This window comes from Orycteropus afer, unplaced genomic scaffold (genome assembly GCF_000298275.1).
Source record: "Orycteropus afer afer isolate SDZICR_OR568_19922 unplaced genomic scaffold, OryAfe1.0 scaffold00014, whole genome shotgun sequence".
NCBI classification, from domain to species: Eukaryota; Metazoa; Chordata; class Mammalia; order Tubulidentata; family Orycteropodidae; genus Orycteropus; species Orycteropus afer.
Genome location: NW_006921601.1, coordinates 16,405,305 through 16,422,917, shown reverse-complemented (window position 1 = coordinate 16,422,917; position 17,613 = coordinate 16,405,305). Strand labels below are relative to the sequence as shown.

General features: G+C 45.9%; 1 protein-coding gene across 1 annotated transcript in view; it reads left to right on the top strand.

Annotated features, from left to right (window-relative positions):
- Positions 1-17,613, top strand: part of ABCC8 (ATP binding cassette subfamily C member 8) — a 93,661-nt gene that overhangs the window by 42,887 nt on the left and 33,161 nt on the right. Inside the window, exons 11-16 of the mRNA XM_007955560.2 lie at positions 4,883-4,923; positions 6,114-6,259; positions 8,852-8,957; positions 9,126-9,242; positions 9,808-9,883; positions 10,611-10,716. Of these exons, the coding sequence (XP_007953751.1) occupies positions 4,883-4,923; positions 6,114-6,259; positions 8,852-8,957; positions 9,126-9,242; positions 9,808-9,883; positions 10,611-10,716 (592 nt within the window). The remainder of the gene's footprint in view (positions 1-4,882; positions 4,924-6,113; positions 6,260-8,851; positions 8,958-9,125; positions 9,243-9,807; positions 9,884-10,610; positions 10,717-17,613) is intronic.

The window sequence follows — 17,613 nt, the reverse complement described above, 5'->3', positions numbered from 1 at the left end:
CCATAGAAGCTGTCTCCATCCTAGTCTTAGGGTAATAAGTGGCAGAGAATCCTTGTCAAAGGTAAAAAACCTATTAGTGACCACCGAAGGATGATGACAAGTTACCCAGAACAGGGGAAGAGTGCTCCAGGGATATAAACAACAGTTACTAAGGTCTCCAAACTCTCACTGTTGTCAAGTCGGATCCGACTCATAGCGAGCCCTCTTTGGGTTTCCAAGACAATATCACTACCGAAGTAGATTGCCCAATCTTCCTTCCGAGGAGTGGCTGATGGTTTTGAACCACCAGCCTTCTGGTTAGCAGTCAAATGCCTTAGGCACTATACCACCAGAGCTCCTCACCAAGGCCTAGAGGTGAGAAAGATGATGATGTGTTCAAGACTCAAACATAATTCAATATGAAGAGTGTCAAGACAAGACTAGAACATGCAAGACTTTTTGACTGTGTTCAGTCCCTTGATATTATCCTGAGGGCCAGGGGGCTGTTGAAGGAGTTTAAGTTAGAGGAAGATGTGTTTCACCATCTCTTCCACTGTTAAGGGGTCTTTCCTTCCATCCCAGCTGGGGTCTGAACCAAAATAAGGCTTGGCCTCCTTGGATGAAGGCCTCATACTCCATCCTAAAAACAACTCTGCCATCCATGGGGAGGGGCAGGTGGTGCTGGTGAACCCATTCATAGAGCATCTGGAAATTCATACCCAGAACCTCCCCCTCTCCACAACCCAGGGTCTGGGTATTCTTTGCAAATCTTGCTTTCTGCTGTCTTCTTTGGTGGAGGCCCCAACTCTGAACAGCCAGTGCAGGGGGGACAAGTTGTCCTCATAATCAGGGACCCCTTCCTTCTCCAGCTTTTTGAAATTCTTCTCTAATATCTGCCCTTCCTTCTACCAGTTGGTGTGGCCACAGTGGGTTGCTTTGCTAGCCCTGACCTGGTTTGGGAGGGAGGGTGACTTAGGAAGAGCCGGGGAGAGTCATCAACTAACGAGGCAGCAATCAGTCTGACTGCAGGGCCTCCTGGGCGCCAGCTCCTCGGCAGTCAGCCACAGATGCACCATTTATCTGCTTTCCTAACCCCTCTGTTGGCTGGGACTGGGGACCCTCAGACTGAGTGGGAAATAGCCCTGTGCTCTTCAAAATCCTCTCCTGCAGGTGCACCTTGCAATTAGGCACAGGCAGGGGACAAAGCTGAAGTTAAGCTGAGGTACAAACAGCCAGCCGGCTGTGGCTTCTCAATGCAGGGCTTCTGAAATATTTATCAATGTTTTGGAAATGAAAAGCTCCCGGTATTGTGATACCCACGAGGCCAGGCAACATTCCTTGAGCAAAGCCAGGGAAAGCTGGAATTTGAGCCCTGCTTTAGTTTTGTTTCTTTTCTTCATTGTATGTGTGTGTGTATGTGATTTTGTTTTGTTTTAGGGCCAAGGATTATGAAAACCTGATAGATCTGTTCACTGTTGTGCCCCCAGAATGTAGCATAATGCCTGGAACAACGTAGACCCTTGAAAAGTAATTCTGGAATGCATAACTCTTAAAGGACTTTGGGGGGGGGGCGCAGAAAAAGAAACACTTATCTACATTTCCACACTGTTGCAAAACATCTTTCCCTTTTATAGAGGTTGCCTTTCAGTCCTGCCTACATGCAGCTGGACTTTTCCATAATTGCCATCACACTATACATTATTTTGTAATCTTCTGTTTTCACTTAATGTTATTTAATCAGTATTTCTCCCTCTCTAATATCCAAGATTTTAGCACTGTCATGGTCTTCTTTCTTTCTATAGCAAATCAAGGTGAGTCAGCCCACCCCACACCAAATTGGAGAAAAATCTAGTCTTTGTGTTATTTCCCATCCTTCTACTACCTTAGAATCTTACAGGCCCTCATGTGGTTCTGGAAAATAGGAGCCAGACCATACGTCTTTAACCCACGATAGCTGGACACCCCTTCCCCTCCCCTCCTTCAGTTAGGATGCAGGGTATCTTGTTCTGCTGTGCTCAGAGAGGTCCAGTTCCTGGAACATCTTCAGGCTCCAGCACTTCCATCCCAAGACCTGGCCACGTGTACCCAGGGTCTGGGGGTGGGAGTGTGGGTATTTCCAGAAAAGTCTTTAAAAACAAGCAGCTGTAGATCTTCCCCCACACACACACCCATCATTGGGAAGGGGACTCAGAACTCCACATGTAAAGGCTGTCCTTCTAGGAGAAGCTAGGGAAGTGGAAAATTACATTTTCATTCTTTAGCGTCTCCATACAACTACCAGAGCAGAGCAAAAATTAATTATATCATAAGCATTTTCCACGTTACTGCATCAGCTTTGGAATGTTCATTTTTAAATTTATTTATAGCCTCATTCCTCAAAGGAATTTAAGCAGCCACAAGAATATTTACAATAAAATAGAAACATAAGAAAAAAAAAAAAAATCAGGACCAGAGAAAACATGCAGTAGAATAAAATGTCAATTATTGCACATTTTTTTACTACAAAACCAAAAGGGCCATCCTTTACTAAAACAGTCGCTCCGCTTAGATATTTTTTTATTTGGTGTTGGGTGATGTGTTGTGGTGCTGGTGATTTGTTGATGCGACAGATAATGCGACAGCTAACACAATTTGACCATGGCTTTATGCTTCTGTTGAATGATTATTCAGGATAAATGCCCAGGGGAGAGATTACAGGGTCAGTAGGTCTGAACTTCTGTGGGGCTCTAGCTATAAAACATCAGATTACTTTCCAAGGGAGCTGTAGCAATTTACAATCCACCTCGGATCCTATTTTGTAACTGGAGTGGAGCCCCAGACATGTGGGAGGGATCGTGGCCTGGGGCAGGAGACTAAAGAGCAGTATGTAGAGACATCTCCTCTAGCTTGAGTCCCCCTCAATGGTAATTTATAGGATGGGCAGGGGAACAGCAGAAGAGAGGGCCTGGCCCTGAGGGGGGGTGTCTGGAATAACTGGCCCTGCAGAGAAGGGGCAAGGCTACTACACATATATGGTAAGTGATGGTCAAGAGCTCAGGGCATATTAGGGTCCTGCCCCCACCTCACCCCTCCACTACCCCCCCACCCCCACCCTGTTCTCCAGACAGAGATGAACATGCTGTTGGCTTTGTCCTATGGCCCAGATCTGGATAAAACAAAGAATACTTATACTGCCCCCTGCTGGGGACTGTGAGAGAGGGACTGTGGCATTGTGGTGGGCACCTCCCATGGAGCCTTCATCAGGAAGGGCACTTAAAGCACTGTCATGTATTGTACTGGTACTGATTTAAAACATGATGGTCAGAGAGATTTGCAGTGCCCCAAGGGCTGAGCCTGGTCTCTCTCATGTGATGGGGAGATCTCCAATGGCAGGGTCCATGTCTCCACCATCAGATTAGAAATCCCCTAAATATGGGAACAATGTCTCATATCTGTTTGGGAACTCTTTAGGCACATGGTCCCTGTCTCCCCATCATATCAGAGCCTCCCTGGGAGTATGCTTCTTGTCTCCTTCCTTAGACCGGGAGCCCGCAGAGGACAGGGGCCAGATCTCTTTCACCTCTTTGGAGTTCCTTGAGATTAAGGCCACATATCTAGCATACATTGTGTGTGTACCAGCTGATGCAGGATTCTTGGAGTAAACAGGCTTCTTGGAATCCTGTTGACCACTGAGCCTTCTTTAGAGTGCCAGACTTTGCCATTCATTAGACTGGGGCCATGTGTCCAAGGCTGAGCCCTCTGGTTCTGGCTCTCAGGTTCTTCTGCCTTAATTGGGCTAATTGCAGAATCAGACTTCTTTCTGAGCTGGCCTGGAAGAGGATCATGGAAGGGAGGAGGGTGAGATGGGAAGGTGACTCGTAAGATGGTTTCCTTACTCCATGGAGCCCCTTCTTCTGGGAGTTCAGGCCTGAGGCCAGTGTTCTCTCTAGCATACCTCATACCCATACTCTGCCAGAGCAGAGGCAACCCTGTGGAGTAGGGCTAAGCTTGTAGCACTCAACTAAAAACTAAACTCACTGCCAACGAGTGGATCACAACTCATAATGACCCCTCCTTGGGTTTCTGAGGCAATATCTCTATGGAAGTAGATTGCTCAATCGTCTTTCTAAGGAGTGGCTGGTGGGTTTGAACCACCAGCCTTCTGGTTAGCAGTCAAATGTCTTAGGCACTAAGCCACCAGAGTTCCCCAGATCTGAGTGAGGTCCTACTTTAAGCTGTTGTTAGTCACTAATATCAGGAGCTCTGGTAGCATAGCGCCAAAGGCACTTGACTACTAACCAGAAGGCTGGCCACTCCTCAGAAGGAAGGTTGGGCAATCTACTTCTGTAGAGATACTGTCTTGAAAACCCAAGGAGGGGTCGCTATGAGTCGGGTCCAACTCGATGGCACATAACAACAACAATACCTAAATGTGAATGAGTTTTAAACCCTTCTCAGAAGCCATTAGAGCTTAAAAAGCCTCTAAACCTCAGAAAAAGACCTGGCTAGGGAAGATACAGAAACCAAAGACAGAGGAAGGGGTAACAGCTTGACACCCAGGAACACATGCTGCAGCCTTCACAGTTGGGCACAGGCAACCAACTCTCCAATTCCTTCTCCCACCACTTTCCCGTGGGGCTTCCCTCACCTGGTCCATGTGGAGCAGAATAAGAACATTTAAGCCTTTATTTAAAGGCTTGAGTCAGAAACAGGTAAAGGCCCATGGGACAAGAATCCTGAGGAGGACAGTGTGAGGAACTGCAGGAGTCATTGGACTAGAGTTCTGCCCCTGCCCTACCCCAACGTCACCCTGTAGGCTGGGGAGAGGCCTCCGTGGGCTGCATTGCCCCTCACCACCCTGGATGTCTTCATCCTTAACTGTCTCATTCCTCCAGCTAAACTCCCCCTTGTGCTTCCTCCACAGTTTTCATGAACACGGCCATCCCCATCGCAGCTGTCCTCATTGTAAGTGAGTCTTTTCTCTGTGTCCTGGTGGGTGGTGATAGTGGGATGTCTGTGGTGAAGGGCCGCCTAGGGTTTGGTCTTTCTGCTGAAGTACCTTGGAAGGTAGATTCAGAGGCAGAGCCAAAAATAAGGTCATGGGTTGGAAGTCTATATACAGAGATGGATTGGGAGTATCCCCCACTCTAGGCAGACAGGGAATTCTGCTTCCAGGCCTGAAACAGCTGAGCCTTAGTATTTAGAGAAATTAAGTTTTCTTTAAAAAATAGCTATCAAATGTTTTAATTATAAAAGCAAGATATGTTTATTGTCGTTATGTTGGAAAATTCAGAAAAGCACAGAGAAAATTAATCCCACTGGTGATATCCTTACTGTGTTTCTCTCTGGTCTTTTTAAGGCCTGTGTTGTGTCATTTTTACAAAAATAGGATTGTGCTGCCCATGCAGTTTTGTAACCTGCTTTTTTACATTTAAGAATATGCCTGGAACAATTCTTAGCATCATGAAATATCACGGTGGTGGTTTTCTGAAGCAACTTTGATGGAAGCTGTGTGTGAACTCAGTAGCTAGGTGGGCAATGTGCCTACAGAAGGGCTGTGCCCCCGTGAACTTAAAGCCCCCTCACCCAGGCTCCCATCCCTGGCTTCACTGATGGCTGCAGTTCTTTAAAAAGATGCATTTATTTCCCCAGGAGCCAAAGTCCCTGATCTGTGGTGAGTTCACAGCCTGTCAGACACACTTGGGAATTCACTTGCAAAGTGATTTATAGGCTTGGCTCTTTGGGAAACTCTGGGTAACAGCAGCCAGTGAGCTGCCAGGTAGCCAAGGGGCAACCACGAAGAGAAGGTGGTTTTGTAATTATTGTGCTTACATTTTCCCTGACTGTGGAAATGAGCCCTCAGACTGCTGTCTGAGGAAGGGCAGCAATGATCTAACCCATGGGCTCTTCCCTGGTTATTCCTGGTAAGGAGGGGTTGGGGCAGGGAGGGAGCAGCCCTCTCCCTCCATCTTGAAGTCCTGAACTCGCTGGAGATATTTCCAAATGACTGTGAGTATGATGAAAAGGTCTCTCTAACCAGAAGATCCCCTTAGGTCCTCCCTAGCACTGTTACTCCTTCCGTGGGATTTGTTTCCCATGTAGGATGTAGGCTTATGCGCTGACACACCCTGCCTCCTTTGTGTCTCTGTCCTTAGACCTTTGTGGGCCATGTCAGCTTCTTCAAAGAGGCTGACTTCTCACCCTCAGTGGCCTTCGCCTCCCTCTCCCTCTTCCACATCCTGGTTACACCGTTGTTCCTGCTGTCCAGTGTGGTCCGGTCCACAGTCAAAGCTCTAGTCAGGTGAGAGGAGGGTCTGGGCAAGGGCACTAGACAGGCAGCTCCTGTGTCAATCCCAGGGCTTGCTCTACTGACCATTGGAACAAGAGCTCTTGGTCCCAGGATATGTCTGTCCATTGACTTGGGCCTTACTGAAGCTAACTGTGGTTGGTCAGAGGGATATGGACCAACCATATGTGGCTTGCCTCCACATCGTCTTTCAGAAAGGGCTACCCAACTTGTTTACATACCTCCAAGGATCAGGATCTCACTGTTACCTCTAAGGACAGGGGACTCACTGTCAGGGAAAAAAAAAAAAATTAATATTGAGCCAAAATTGACCTCTGTAAAATTTCTATCCATTGGCCCTACTCCCACCTTCCAGAACGACCCAGAATGAGTGCACTCCTTGCCCCTTAACGTACCAGTCCCTCAAATATTCATTGACTAGTCTTATCTTCTCCAAACTGACTATCCCCTCTTCTCTCCATGGGTCCCAGGTTCTTCACAGCACCAATCAGTGCAACTTCCCCCAAGTACCTGCAGATCATGTCTCCAATTGGCCCTCAGCTCTGGGAGGACCCCCCTTCCAGGCTCCAGAGCCCAGTGGTGACTCTGCCCCTATTCCTAGAGGCCTTGCCTCTTGAAATGAAAGCTTAAATGTAGAGGGCTGGGGCTGGGGAATGCCATTCCTGGAGGTAAAGATCTCCTTTAGGCCTCTGAAATAGCTCTTTGAAAGCAATGGCCTATCATGCTTTTGGGAGAACTGACTATGCCCTTACCATCACCAATGGGACCAAACAGTAAAAAATGACCTCTGGACCCAAGCTTCCTTAGCCTTGAGGAAGGTGACATGCTGTCTCATATGGCCCTGAGTAGTCCCAGGCTACTGGCAAAAAGGAGGAGCTGTCAGAATGAAATAGCTGATGGGAGGAGCAGCTTGTATGAGAAAGCTCTGACAAGCACTCAAGGATGGAAGGAAACATAACTCAGCATTATGGCTACAACTATAACTCATTATGGTTACAGGAATATCTGACCCAGAAGCAGCTGGTTGGAGAAGGAGTAGCTTCCATTTCCAGCAGCCCCATTTTTCATGGTCATGGCGTAGTGACCACCCTTCCTACCACCAAGACCTCTGATTCAATGCAGAAACCACAGAGTCAAGGATGCTGCACTTGCTGGAAACCCTTTTAGCTGATCCGGAATCATTTCCATATGCAAACAGGCTTAATCCCACCATTTCCTGGAACACAGGCTAGTTGAGGCCTTTTTGATGAGGGAGATTAGACTGTGGTCTGAAAGTGGGGAGCAGGACACACCTGAAGCAGTTAGCCCAGGAGATGAGGGCCATTGCCACCCTTCCCAGTCACAGAGTGTTTAGAGAGTGCCACAGTGTGGGGGAGGGGACACTGGAGGCAGATAGTTGGAGCCTGGCAGTCTGCTCCCCCTTGGGGAAATGGCCACAGAGCAGAGGCCAGGGGCCTGTTTAGAGCCCTAGGCTATTCTTGCTTTGAGGATGGTGGGTGGGGCTTCTTGGTATAATGTCTATTGGACATTTAGCAAAAGAAGAAGGAGAAGAGGGGAATAGAAACAATTTCTCTAACTCCTCAAGCTTCACTACCCCAGGGATGGGAGAGGAGGAATAGTAAGAGTAAAGCTTCCAGTGTCTCCTCTAGGTACACAGGAAATTCCCCAGGGAGAAAGCAGACTTCCTGATGATTTGGGAATAACACTTCCGCTACCAGGCTGTCCTAGGAATTAAATTATGTAATGTTTATAAAGCTGTTAACAAAGGAGCTTTGGTGGCATAGTGGATAAGGCTTCTGGCTGCTAACCAGAAGGTCAGTGGTTCAAACCCACCAACTGCTCCACAGAAGGAAGATGGGCCAATCTACTTCTGTAAAGATTTATAGCCTCAGAAACCCAGTGGGGGTCACTCAGAGTCAGAATCAACTCGATGGCAGTGAGTTTGGTTTTGTTTTAAAGCAGTTACAGTGCCTGACATACAGGCTCAAACATTAGCTATCATTATTAGTAACCAATTCTAATCCTAACTAACCTTAACATTGACCAACCATAACTCTTAACTAATAAAGCCCAACACCAACCATCTGTAAGTCTAATTAACCTAGACTAACCAACTTAGGAGCTCTGGTAGCATAGTGCCTAAGGTACCTGACTGCTAGCCAGAAGGCTGGCGGTTAACCCACCAGCCAGTCCTCGGAAGGAAGATGGGGCAATCTACTTCCATAGTGATACTGCCTTGGAAACCCAAGGAGGGGTCTCTATGAGTCGGGTGCGACTCGACAGCACGTAACAACAACAACAACGACCAACTTTTACATGAAATTAACCCTAAAATTAAACCATCTCATCTCTAATCCAAACAATGTGAGGATAACAATCTACTCCAGCCCACTTGTCAACCCAATAAGCCCTGTAACACCTCTAACCTTATGTACATGAGGATGCTCACTATCTGATCCCTCCTCCATCTGGACTGCATGGAGGCCACACCTCAGGACCTACACCTTCTCAGAGCTGCTCTCTCCTTTCTGTTTCCTCCCCTCTGCCCCTGGCAGGGGTGGGGGTGTCTCTGTGCTTCCTCTGCAGTGTGCAAAAGCTGAGCGAGTTCCTGTCCAGTGCAGAGATCCGCGAGGAGCAGTGTGCTCCCCGTGAGCCTGCACCCCAAGGCCACGCTAGCAAGTACCAGGCAGTGGTGAGTGCCTGGGCCTCCCCTTGCTACTCCCAGCACTTTTTTCTCTACACCTGAAGCTCATGCCACACTGTGTGCAGCCTCAGCCCTTCCTCCCAGGAGGAAGGGCTCCCCTCCCTACTATACAGCTCCCTGCCCAGTGGGTCCTCACCTCTTCCTAATCATCCCCAGCCCCTCAAGGTTGTGAACCGCAAGCGTCCAGCACGGGAGGATTGCCTAGGCCTCACAGGCCCACTGCAGATGCTGGCCCCCAGCGCAGACGGGGATGCCGACAACTGCTGTGTCCAGGTGAATCCTAGACTTTGCACCCTCTAAGTCACCCAACGCCATCTCCAGGAGGGAGCTCAGTGCCAGGAAGACTAGAGACCCATTCTGAGTCCTCTGCCTAAGAGGTTACCCAGTCTTGCACGGTCCCCTGCCTGTAGGGTCCATAGGAATCCTGAAACCAGAGACAGTGCTTCCATCTCTACCAAGTGGGGTGATCTGACCAAAAAACAATTAATTTTTATCATCATTATTATTATTTATTAAACGTTTACTACGTGTGCCAAGTACTATGCTAAGTCCTATGCACATGCTATTTCATTTAATCCTTAGGACAATCAACAAGGTAAGTACTGTTGTTACTGGATTGACCCTGGCCAAAAAAAGGGTGGCTTTCCTCTTCAGAACAGCACCTTGGGCAGAGGTCAGTATGAGAAGGCTGGTTTCCCACTCCCCTGGCCTGGAAGTGATCTGGGGACTGGAATCAGTGTTTTTTGGCTTTCACGGGGGAGGAGAAGCAAGAGACTATTCACACTGACAGCTCAGCTGCCTTTCTTTTCTCTTCTGGGTGGTGGGTGTGCCAATGAAGATCATTGGAGGCTTCTTCACATGGACCCCTGATGGGATCCCCACATTGTCCAACATCACCATTCGTATTCCCCGAGGTATGCCCAGCTCACCCTACCATCATAGTCAAGGCAGAGGAATTCAGGGGGGACTTCTATAGCCATGTCTGAGGGCCCCTTCCCCATATCCCACTGGATGACATGGAGAGAAAAAGAAAAAACAGCATTTATTGAATACCCACTGTATGCTCACTCTTGGTGGGTTCTCTGGGGTAGGAAGCTAAGTGAGGGTGCCTATGTCCTTGTGGAGCTTATGTACCAGGTGGAAGTTCAGGAGCAAGGCCAGGTAAGACATTGGGCCTCAGTATCACACCATCTGCTATAAACAGTCTATGGGAGTCTCAGAAGATCAGACCAAAGTAGTGAGGGAAGGTATTATGAAAAGGTAGGTTTTCTGAGACTAAATGATGCTCCTAGGCCACAGGGCCGGGTGGCATTCTGACAGAGGCAGAACTGTGAGCATAGAGTGGAGGTGGGACGAGAATGGTGTGTTGGAGCCAGGAGGAGCAGGGCTCACCCTGGGGAGCAGTAGAGAGGAGAAGCGAGTGCTTAGAAGGGGCAGGCTGAGGTGGAGGAAGGACTTGAGGAGCCAGAGGGCATGTAGATTGCAGAAGAAAGGGACCCAAAGGAGGAGAGGACTCCCTAGAGATTATAGATAGGAGGGAAAATGGGGCCCAGGGTTGGTTGTTTATGTCTGTCTCTCTCGGGGGGGGGGGGGGGTCAGACTCCCTCTTGTCCCTACTCCTGTCTGTCACCCTCCCTACAGGTCAGCTAACCATGATTGTGGGGCAGGTGGGCTGCGGCAAGTCCTCCCTCCTCCTAGCCACACTGGGGGAGATGCAGAAGATTTCAGGGGCTGTCTTCTGGAACAGGTAATAATACATTCACCCTCAAGGTTAAGTTAGTGAGGAGAGACTCAGGTGTGATGGGAAATTTGATAACCAATATTGGTGATGTGAGGGAGGGAGGGTGGCTGTGCAAAAAGTTTTCATTTCTCCAGGATCCACTGATTTCCTCCACTGTCCACCTTCTGGTCCAAACATAGTGAGGGCACCAGGTGACCTTTCAGCCACCCCTAGGGAATTGTGAGCCAGTGATTCATGTCCCAGTTTATCTACATTGATTTAGTCACTCACCCAGCATTTACTGAGCACCTACTATCTGCCAGACCCTGTGCATAGCAACAAGATACAAAGATGATTAAAACATGGTCCCTGCTTTTAAGGGAAGGGAAATGAGATCGGTGCTATAATTGTGCTTCTTTGCCATTAACAAAATTCCTTGTGCACAGAGGAACAGCAGTGAACTCTGCACAGTCAGGAGGGAAGGCTTCGCGTGGGTGTGCTATTGAGCTGACCTTGAAGGATGAGTGTGGTTTCATGAGATGGAAAGGCAGGTGTGGGGAAGGAAGTGTTCCAGGGTAGGTGAAAGGTTTCCTGATGTGAACAAGTATCTGTTTACCTGGAGCACTAGGTATGTTGAATGCAGTGATTGGAAATGGGGCTGAAGAGTGAGCTTGGCTTAGGTACAAACACCCCTATATTCCAGGCCTGAGAATTGAGATTTACCCTGAAGGCTATGAAAGAATCACTGCTGGTGATAAAGGAAGGTGGGTCGGAGAAAGAGATACTGCAGCAAGGGAGACCAGTTGGGACCTTATTACAATTGTTAGGAGAAGGAAGAGTCTGGGTAGACATGACTCATTTGTCTTCATCTGCTGTTTGTCTCTCAAAATCCTGGGCACGTTCACTGCTCTGTCCTGCCACCTATCCTGGGTGATGAGGTGTGTTGAGGGCCCCACCCCTTTGTTACTGGCAGGAGCTCCATGCTTCAGATACCAGGCCCCAGGTCTGCAGGGAGATGATGTGCAAAGTAAGCCAAGAGCAAGATAGTGTTTGAACTGGCAGTCCCTCCAGTGACTCAGCCTGTCTGCAGTTAAAGGCGAGGGTGATGCCAAGCTTCTCTGGCACCTGACTTCTTATCCACACCAGGGCAAGATTGGGTTACCAGGTGGACAGAAAGGGCTCCAGGAGGCACAAAGCAGAGGGCTAGGGGTGCAGGATGAAGAATGCTCGGGAGAGATAGATGCTTTGTTTGTCCAACCGTTAGCTGTTTCCTTCATGAACAAATGAGCAGTGTGGATGAGCAAACGCTTTGGAACCAGGCCACCTGGGTTCAAATTTGGGCTCCACAGCTTACCAGCTCTGCTTTGGGAAATTCCTTAAACTTTCTGTACCACTTTCCCCTTACACCCATGGAGACTGATACAAGGATTAACCTAACATTTAGTAAGTACCTCATAAATATTATTATTTGAAAATGTACTTCTTTGCTATGAAGTACATTCAAAACTCCTCTGTTATTGTTGTTAGGTACCATCAAGTCAGTTCCAAGTCACAGCGACCCTGTGTGTACAACAGAACAAAACACTGCTGGTCCTGAGCCATCCTCATAATCCTTGCCATGCTTGAAATCATTGTTGCAGCCACTATGTCAATCCATCTCAATGGGAGTCTTCCTCTTTTTATTGACCTTCTACCAAGCATGAAGGAACTCTGGTGGCATAGTGCCTAAGGCATTTGACTGCTGACCAGAAGGCTAGAGGTTCAAACCCACCAGCCACTCCTTGGAAGGAAGATTGGGCAATCTACTTCTGTAGTGATACTACCTCAGAAACCCAAGGGGGTGGGGGGCTGCTATGAGTCGATGGCAGTGTGTTTTGTACCAAGCATGACATCCTTCTCCAGGAACTGGTCCCTTCTGATAACGTGTCCTAAGTACGTGAGATGACTCCTTGCCATCCTCATTTCTGTGGAGCATTCTGGCTGGACTTCTTCCAAGATGAATTTGTTCATTCTTCTGGCAGTCCATGGTTTATTAAATACTTTTTGCCAACACCACAACTCAAATGCATCAACTCTTCTTCCATCTTCCTTACTCATTGTCCAGCTTTCACATGCATATGAGGCAATTGATAAGACCATGGCTTGGTTCAGGCACACCTTAGTCCTGAAAGTGACATCTTTGCTTTTTAACACCTTAAAGAAGTCTTTGGCAGCAAATTTGTCCAATGCAATGTGTTGTTTGATTTCTTGACTGCTGCTTCCATGGGTGTTGATTGTGGATGCAAGTAAAATGAAATCCTTGACAACTTCGATCTTTTCTCCATTTATCATGATGTTGCTTATTAGTCCAGTTGTGAGGATTTTTGTTTTCTTTTTGTTGAGATGTAATGCATAATGAAGGTTGTAGTCTTTGATCTTCATCAGTAAGTACTTCAAGTATTCTTTGCTTTCAGCAAACAAGTTGTGTCACCTGCATATTGCAAGTTATTAATGAATATTTCACCAATCCTGATGCTGCATTCTTCTTCAGATTATTTGCTCAGCATACAGATTGAATAAATTTGGTGAAAGGATATAACCCTAACACACACTTTTCCTGATTTTAAGCCATGTAGTGTCCCTTTTTCTGTTCAAATGACTGTCTCTTGATCTGTGTACAGGTTTCTCATAAGTACAATTAAGTATTCTGGAATTCCCATTCTTTGCAATGTTACTGATAATTTGTTATGATCCACAGAGTTGAATGCTTTATGTCAATAAAATTATTGAATGTCAATAAAACACAGATTGACATCTTTCTGGTATTCTCTGCTTTTACCCCAGCTGACATCACCAATGATATCCCTCATTCCATGTTCTTTTCTGAATTGACTTGAATTTCTGGTAGTTGCCTGTCTATGTACTGCTGCAACCATTTTTTAATTATTTTCAGCAAAATTTTACCTGCATCTGATATTAATGATATTATTCAATAATCTGTGCATTCTTTTGGATCACTTTTCTTTGGAATGGGCACAAATACGGATTGCTTCCAGTTGGTTGGCCAGGTAGCTGTGTTCCAAATTTCTTGGCATAGACAAGTGAGCTCTTCTACCATTGCACCATTTGTTGAAACATTTCATTTGATATTCACTCATCTCCTGGAGCCTTGTTTTTCACCAGTACCTTCAGTGCAGCTTGGACTTCTTCCTTTGATATCATCAGTTCTTGATCAAAAGCTACCTCCTGAAGTGTTTGAACATTGACTGGTTCTTTTTGGTACAATACTGTGTATTCCTTCCATCTTCTTGTTATTTAATATTTTGTCCATAGTCTCCTTCAGTGTTGTAACTTGAGGCTTTTCCTCAGTTCTTTCAGCTAGAGAAATGCCCAGAGTGTTCTTCCCTTTTGGTTTTCTAACTCCAAGTTTTTGCACATTTCATTATAATACGTTACTTTGTCTTCTCAAGCCACCCTTTGAAATCATCTGTTTAGCTCTTTCACGTCATCATTTCTTCCACTCTCATTAGCTACTCTACATTCAAGAGTGAGTTCCTGAGTCTCTTCTAACATCCATTCTGATCTTTTCTTTCCTTCTTGCCCTTTTAATGACCTTTTCCTTTCTTCATGTATGAGGTCCTTCATGTCATCCTACAACTCATCTTGTATTTGGTTATTAGTGTTCAATGTGTCAAACCTGTTCTTGAATGGTCTCTAAATTCAGATAGGGTGTACTCAAGATGGTACTTTGGTTCCCATTTGTTGTCATTGTTGTTATGTGCCATCGAGTCAGACCTAACCCATAGTGACCCTTTCTTGGGTTTCCAAGGCGGTATCACTATGGAAGTAGATTGCCCAACCTTCCTTCTGAGGAGTGGCTGGTGGGTTTGAACCACCAGCCTTCTGGTTAGCAGTCAAGTGCCTTAGGCACTATGCTACCATTCCAATGGAGTTGTTTTAATTTTCTTCGGCTCCAACTTGAACTTGCATAAAGCAACTTATGATCTGTTCCTCAGTCGGCCCCTGGCCTTGTTCTGATGGATTATATTGAGCTTCTCCATCATCTCTTTCCATAGTTTTAGTCAATCTGATTCCTGTGTATTTTATCTGGTGAGGTCCACATGTATAGTCATCATATACGTTGTTGACAAAATTTATTTACAATAAATATGTCACTGATCTTACAAAATTACATAATTCAGTCTGGCATCGTTTCTATCACCAAGGCCATATTTTCCAACTACCACTCCTCCTTCTTTGTTTCCAACTTTCACATTCCAATCACTAGTAATTGTCCAAGCATCTTAATTGCATGTTTGATCAATTTCAGACTGCAGAAGTTGGTAAAAAATCTTCAATTTCTTCACCTTTCGCATTAGTGGTTGGTGTGTAAAGTTATAGGACAGAGGGGATCCTGTCCAATGTGCGAATGAGGCAACCAACTTGGCACCAGAGTTTGAATGAAAGGCAACTTATTGAGGGCAAGCACATCAAAGAGCCAGGGAAACTCACCTTGGGGATAGAGACTTCCTGAGTCAAAGCTTAAATAACAATTTATAGACTTCAAAAATAAGGAAACTATACATATACAGTCATTTTCTGGGAAAATGTGAGTACACATTCAAAGCAAGGCAGGGACTTTGGACAGGAATTGATCTTCGGACCCTTTGTTTCTGATTATCTTCCCTGAACTTTAGGTTGCTGCACTTTATTTCCCAGGGTTTTGAGAGCACCTATGATCTGGGCAAGTCATCCAAGGGACACAGCTTCTCTTTCCCCTGCATGTCTGGGGGCTAAACTAGTTCTTGTCATTCCCTTAGCCTAATGTGTTTCTGGTTCCTGCAACACACGGTGATTAAGTATAAGCTAACATAATGGTTAAGCACAAGCTGATGTAGTGGTTAAGCAAAAAGGGAGTAGGTTAAAAACTCAGGTTTTATGATTCCAGTCTTCCTTGTAGGCATATGACTATTATTCCATCACTGATAGCATTGTAAGGAGCTCTGGTGGCATAGTGCCTAAGGCATTTGACTGCTAACCAGAAAGTTGGAGGTTCAAACCTACCAGCCACTCTGCAGAAGGAAGACTGGACAGGCTACTTCCATAAAGATTTACTGCCTCAGAAACCCAAAGGGGTTGCTATGAATCGGAATCAACTCAATGGCAGTGAGTTTGGTGGGTTTTTTATTTTATAGTGGTATACTTCAGGATAGATCTTGAAATGTTCTTTTTGGTGATGAATGCAACACCATTCCTCTTCAATTTGTCATTCCTGGCATAGTAGACCATACAATTGTCCAATTCAGAATGGCCAATACCAGTCTTTTCAGCTCACTGATGCCTAGGATATTGATCTTTATTTGCTCCATTTCATTGTTAAAGACTTCCAATTTTCCTACATTCATGCTTCATACGTTCCACGTTCTGATTATTAATGGATGTTTGCAACTATTTCTTCTCATTATGAGTCATGCTGCATCAGCAAATGGAAGTCCGAAAGCTTTACTCCATGCATGTCATTAAGGTTGACTCTACTTTGAAGAGGCACTCTTCTCCAGTCATATTTTGAGTGCCTTCCAACCCAAGTGGCTCCTCTTCTGGCACTGCATCAGATGATATTCTGCTGCTAGCCACAAGGTTTTCACTGACCCATTCTTTTTAGAAGTAGATCATCAAGTCCCTCTTCCCAGTCTGTCTTAGTCTGGAAGCTCTGCTGAAACCTGTCCACCAAGGGGAACCCTGCTGGTTTTTGAAATATTGGTGACATAGATTCCTGAATTACAGCAACACACAAGCCACTACAGTACAGCCTGTCTCTCTAGAGATACAGTATGAGCTCCCTGGGGATAGAGACTATATCTTATTTGCATCTCTGTATCCACAATGTCTGACATAGAGTAGGCATAATATTTGCTAAATGAATGAACCAGGAACAACTTATACCTTCAAGCTACTGCCATTATAAATATATATTAACATCTCTCTCCCTGGCATTTGCCTTTATTCAAGTTGTCCCCTAACCCAGAATGCTCCACTCAACTTTTCCATCAACATTTGAAATGAACGAACTCCTATTAGTGCATACGTCACACTGTATTGTGGTTATATGTTAATGAGCCTCTCTCCCCATGACACTGAGCTCCGGAGGACAGGGCCAGGGCGTTTTTCCACCTTGTTCCCCAGGTGCCCAACACAGGAGTAAATGTAAGATGTATATTTTGCAAACTGCTCTGTGCAGGTTACCAAGACCTGGCCTTCATCCTTGGAGAGCTCACAAGTCCTGGGTGGAGAGAGGTATGCAGATTGAGCCCCAGGGTGGGCATGGAAGGTCTTTCTTTCAGTAAGGTCTTACAGAAGGCTGGAGAGTTCCTGCAGCAGCCCTGAGCAGGCCCTCCATGCCAGGTGCTCAGCTCAGTGCACCTCTCCAGCCTTCGTTTGTTTTTTCTTTTTTTCCCCGTGTTTTTCCAGACTTTAGTCTATGCATATGCAACCATACATTTTTAAAATGAGATCATATTATGCATGCTGTTATGCAAAGCAACTTTTTGTTTCTCCTTAATATGTTGTGAACACCTTCCTATGTACAGTAGCATAGGTCTACCTTATCCTTTAAAACAATAAATATAAAAATACTGTAGATTTGTCCAGAGCAGTTCTAGGTTCACCAAAGCCTTCACTTGAACAACAGTCACCTGCCCCTGCTTAGCTCTGTTTCAAATAAACTGTCATCTTGAGAATTTTCAAATTATCTACTTAATTCTTAAGAGGAAAATAAAAAGTCGATATTGGCAGATACACTCAGGTGAAATTTTTTCACCTGGAAATAAAGAATAGAGTTAACTAATATTCCCAGTGGGAGCTCTGGTAGCATAGTGGCTAAGACACTTGCCTGCTAACCAGACGGCCGGCGGTTCAAACCCACCAGCCACTCCTCGGAAGGAAGGT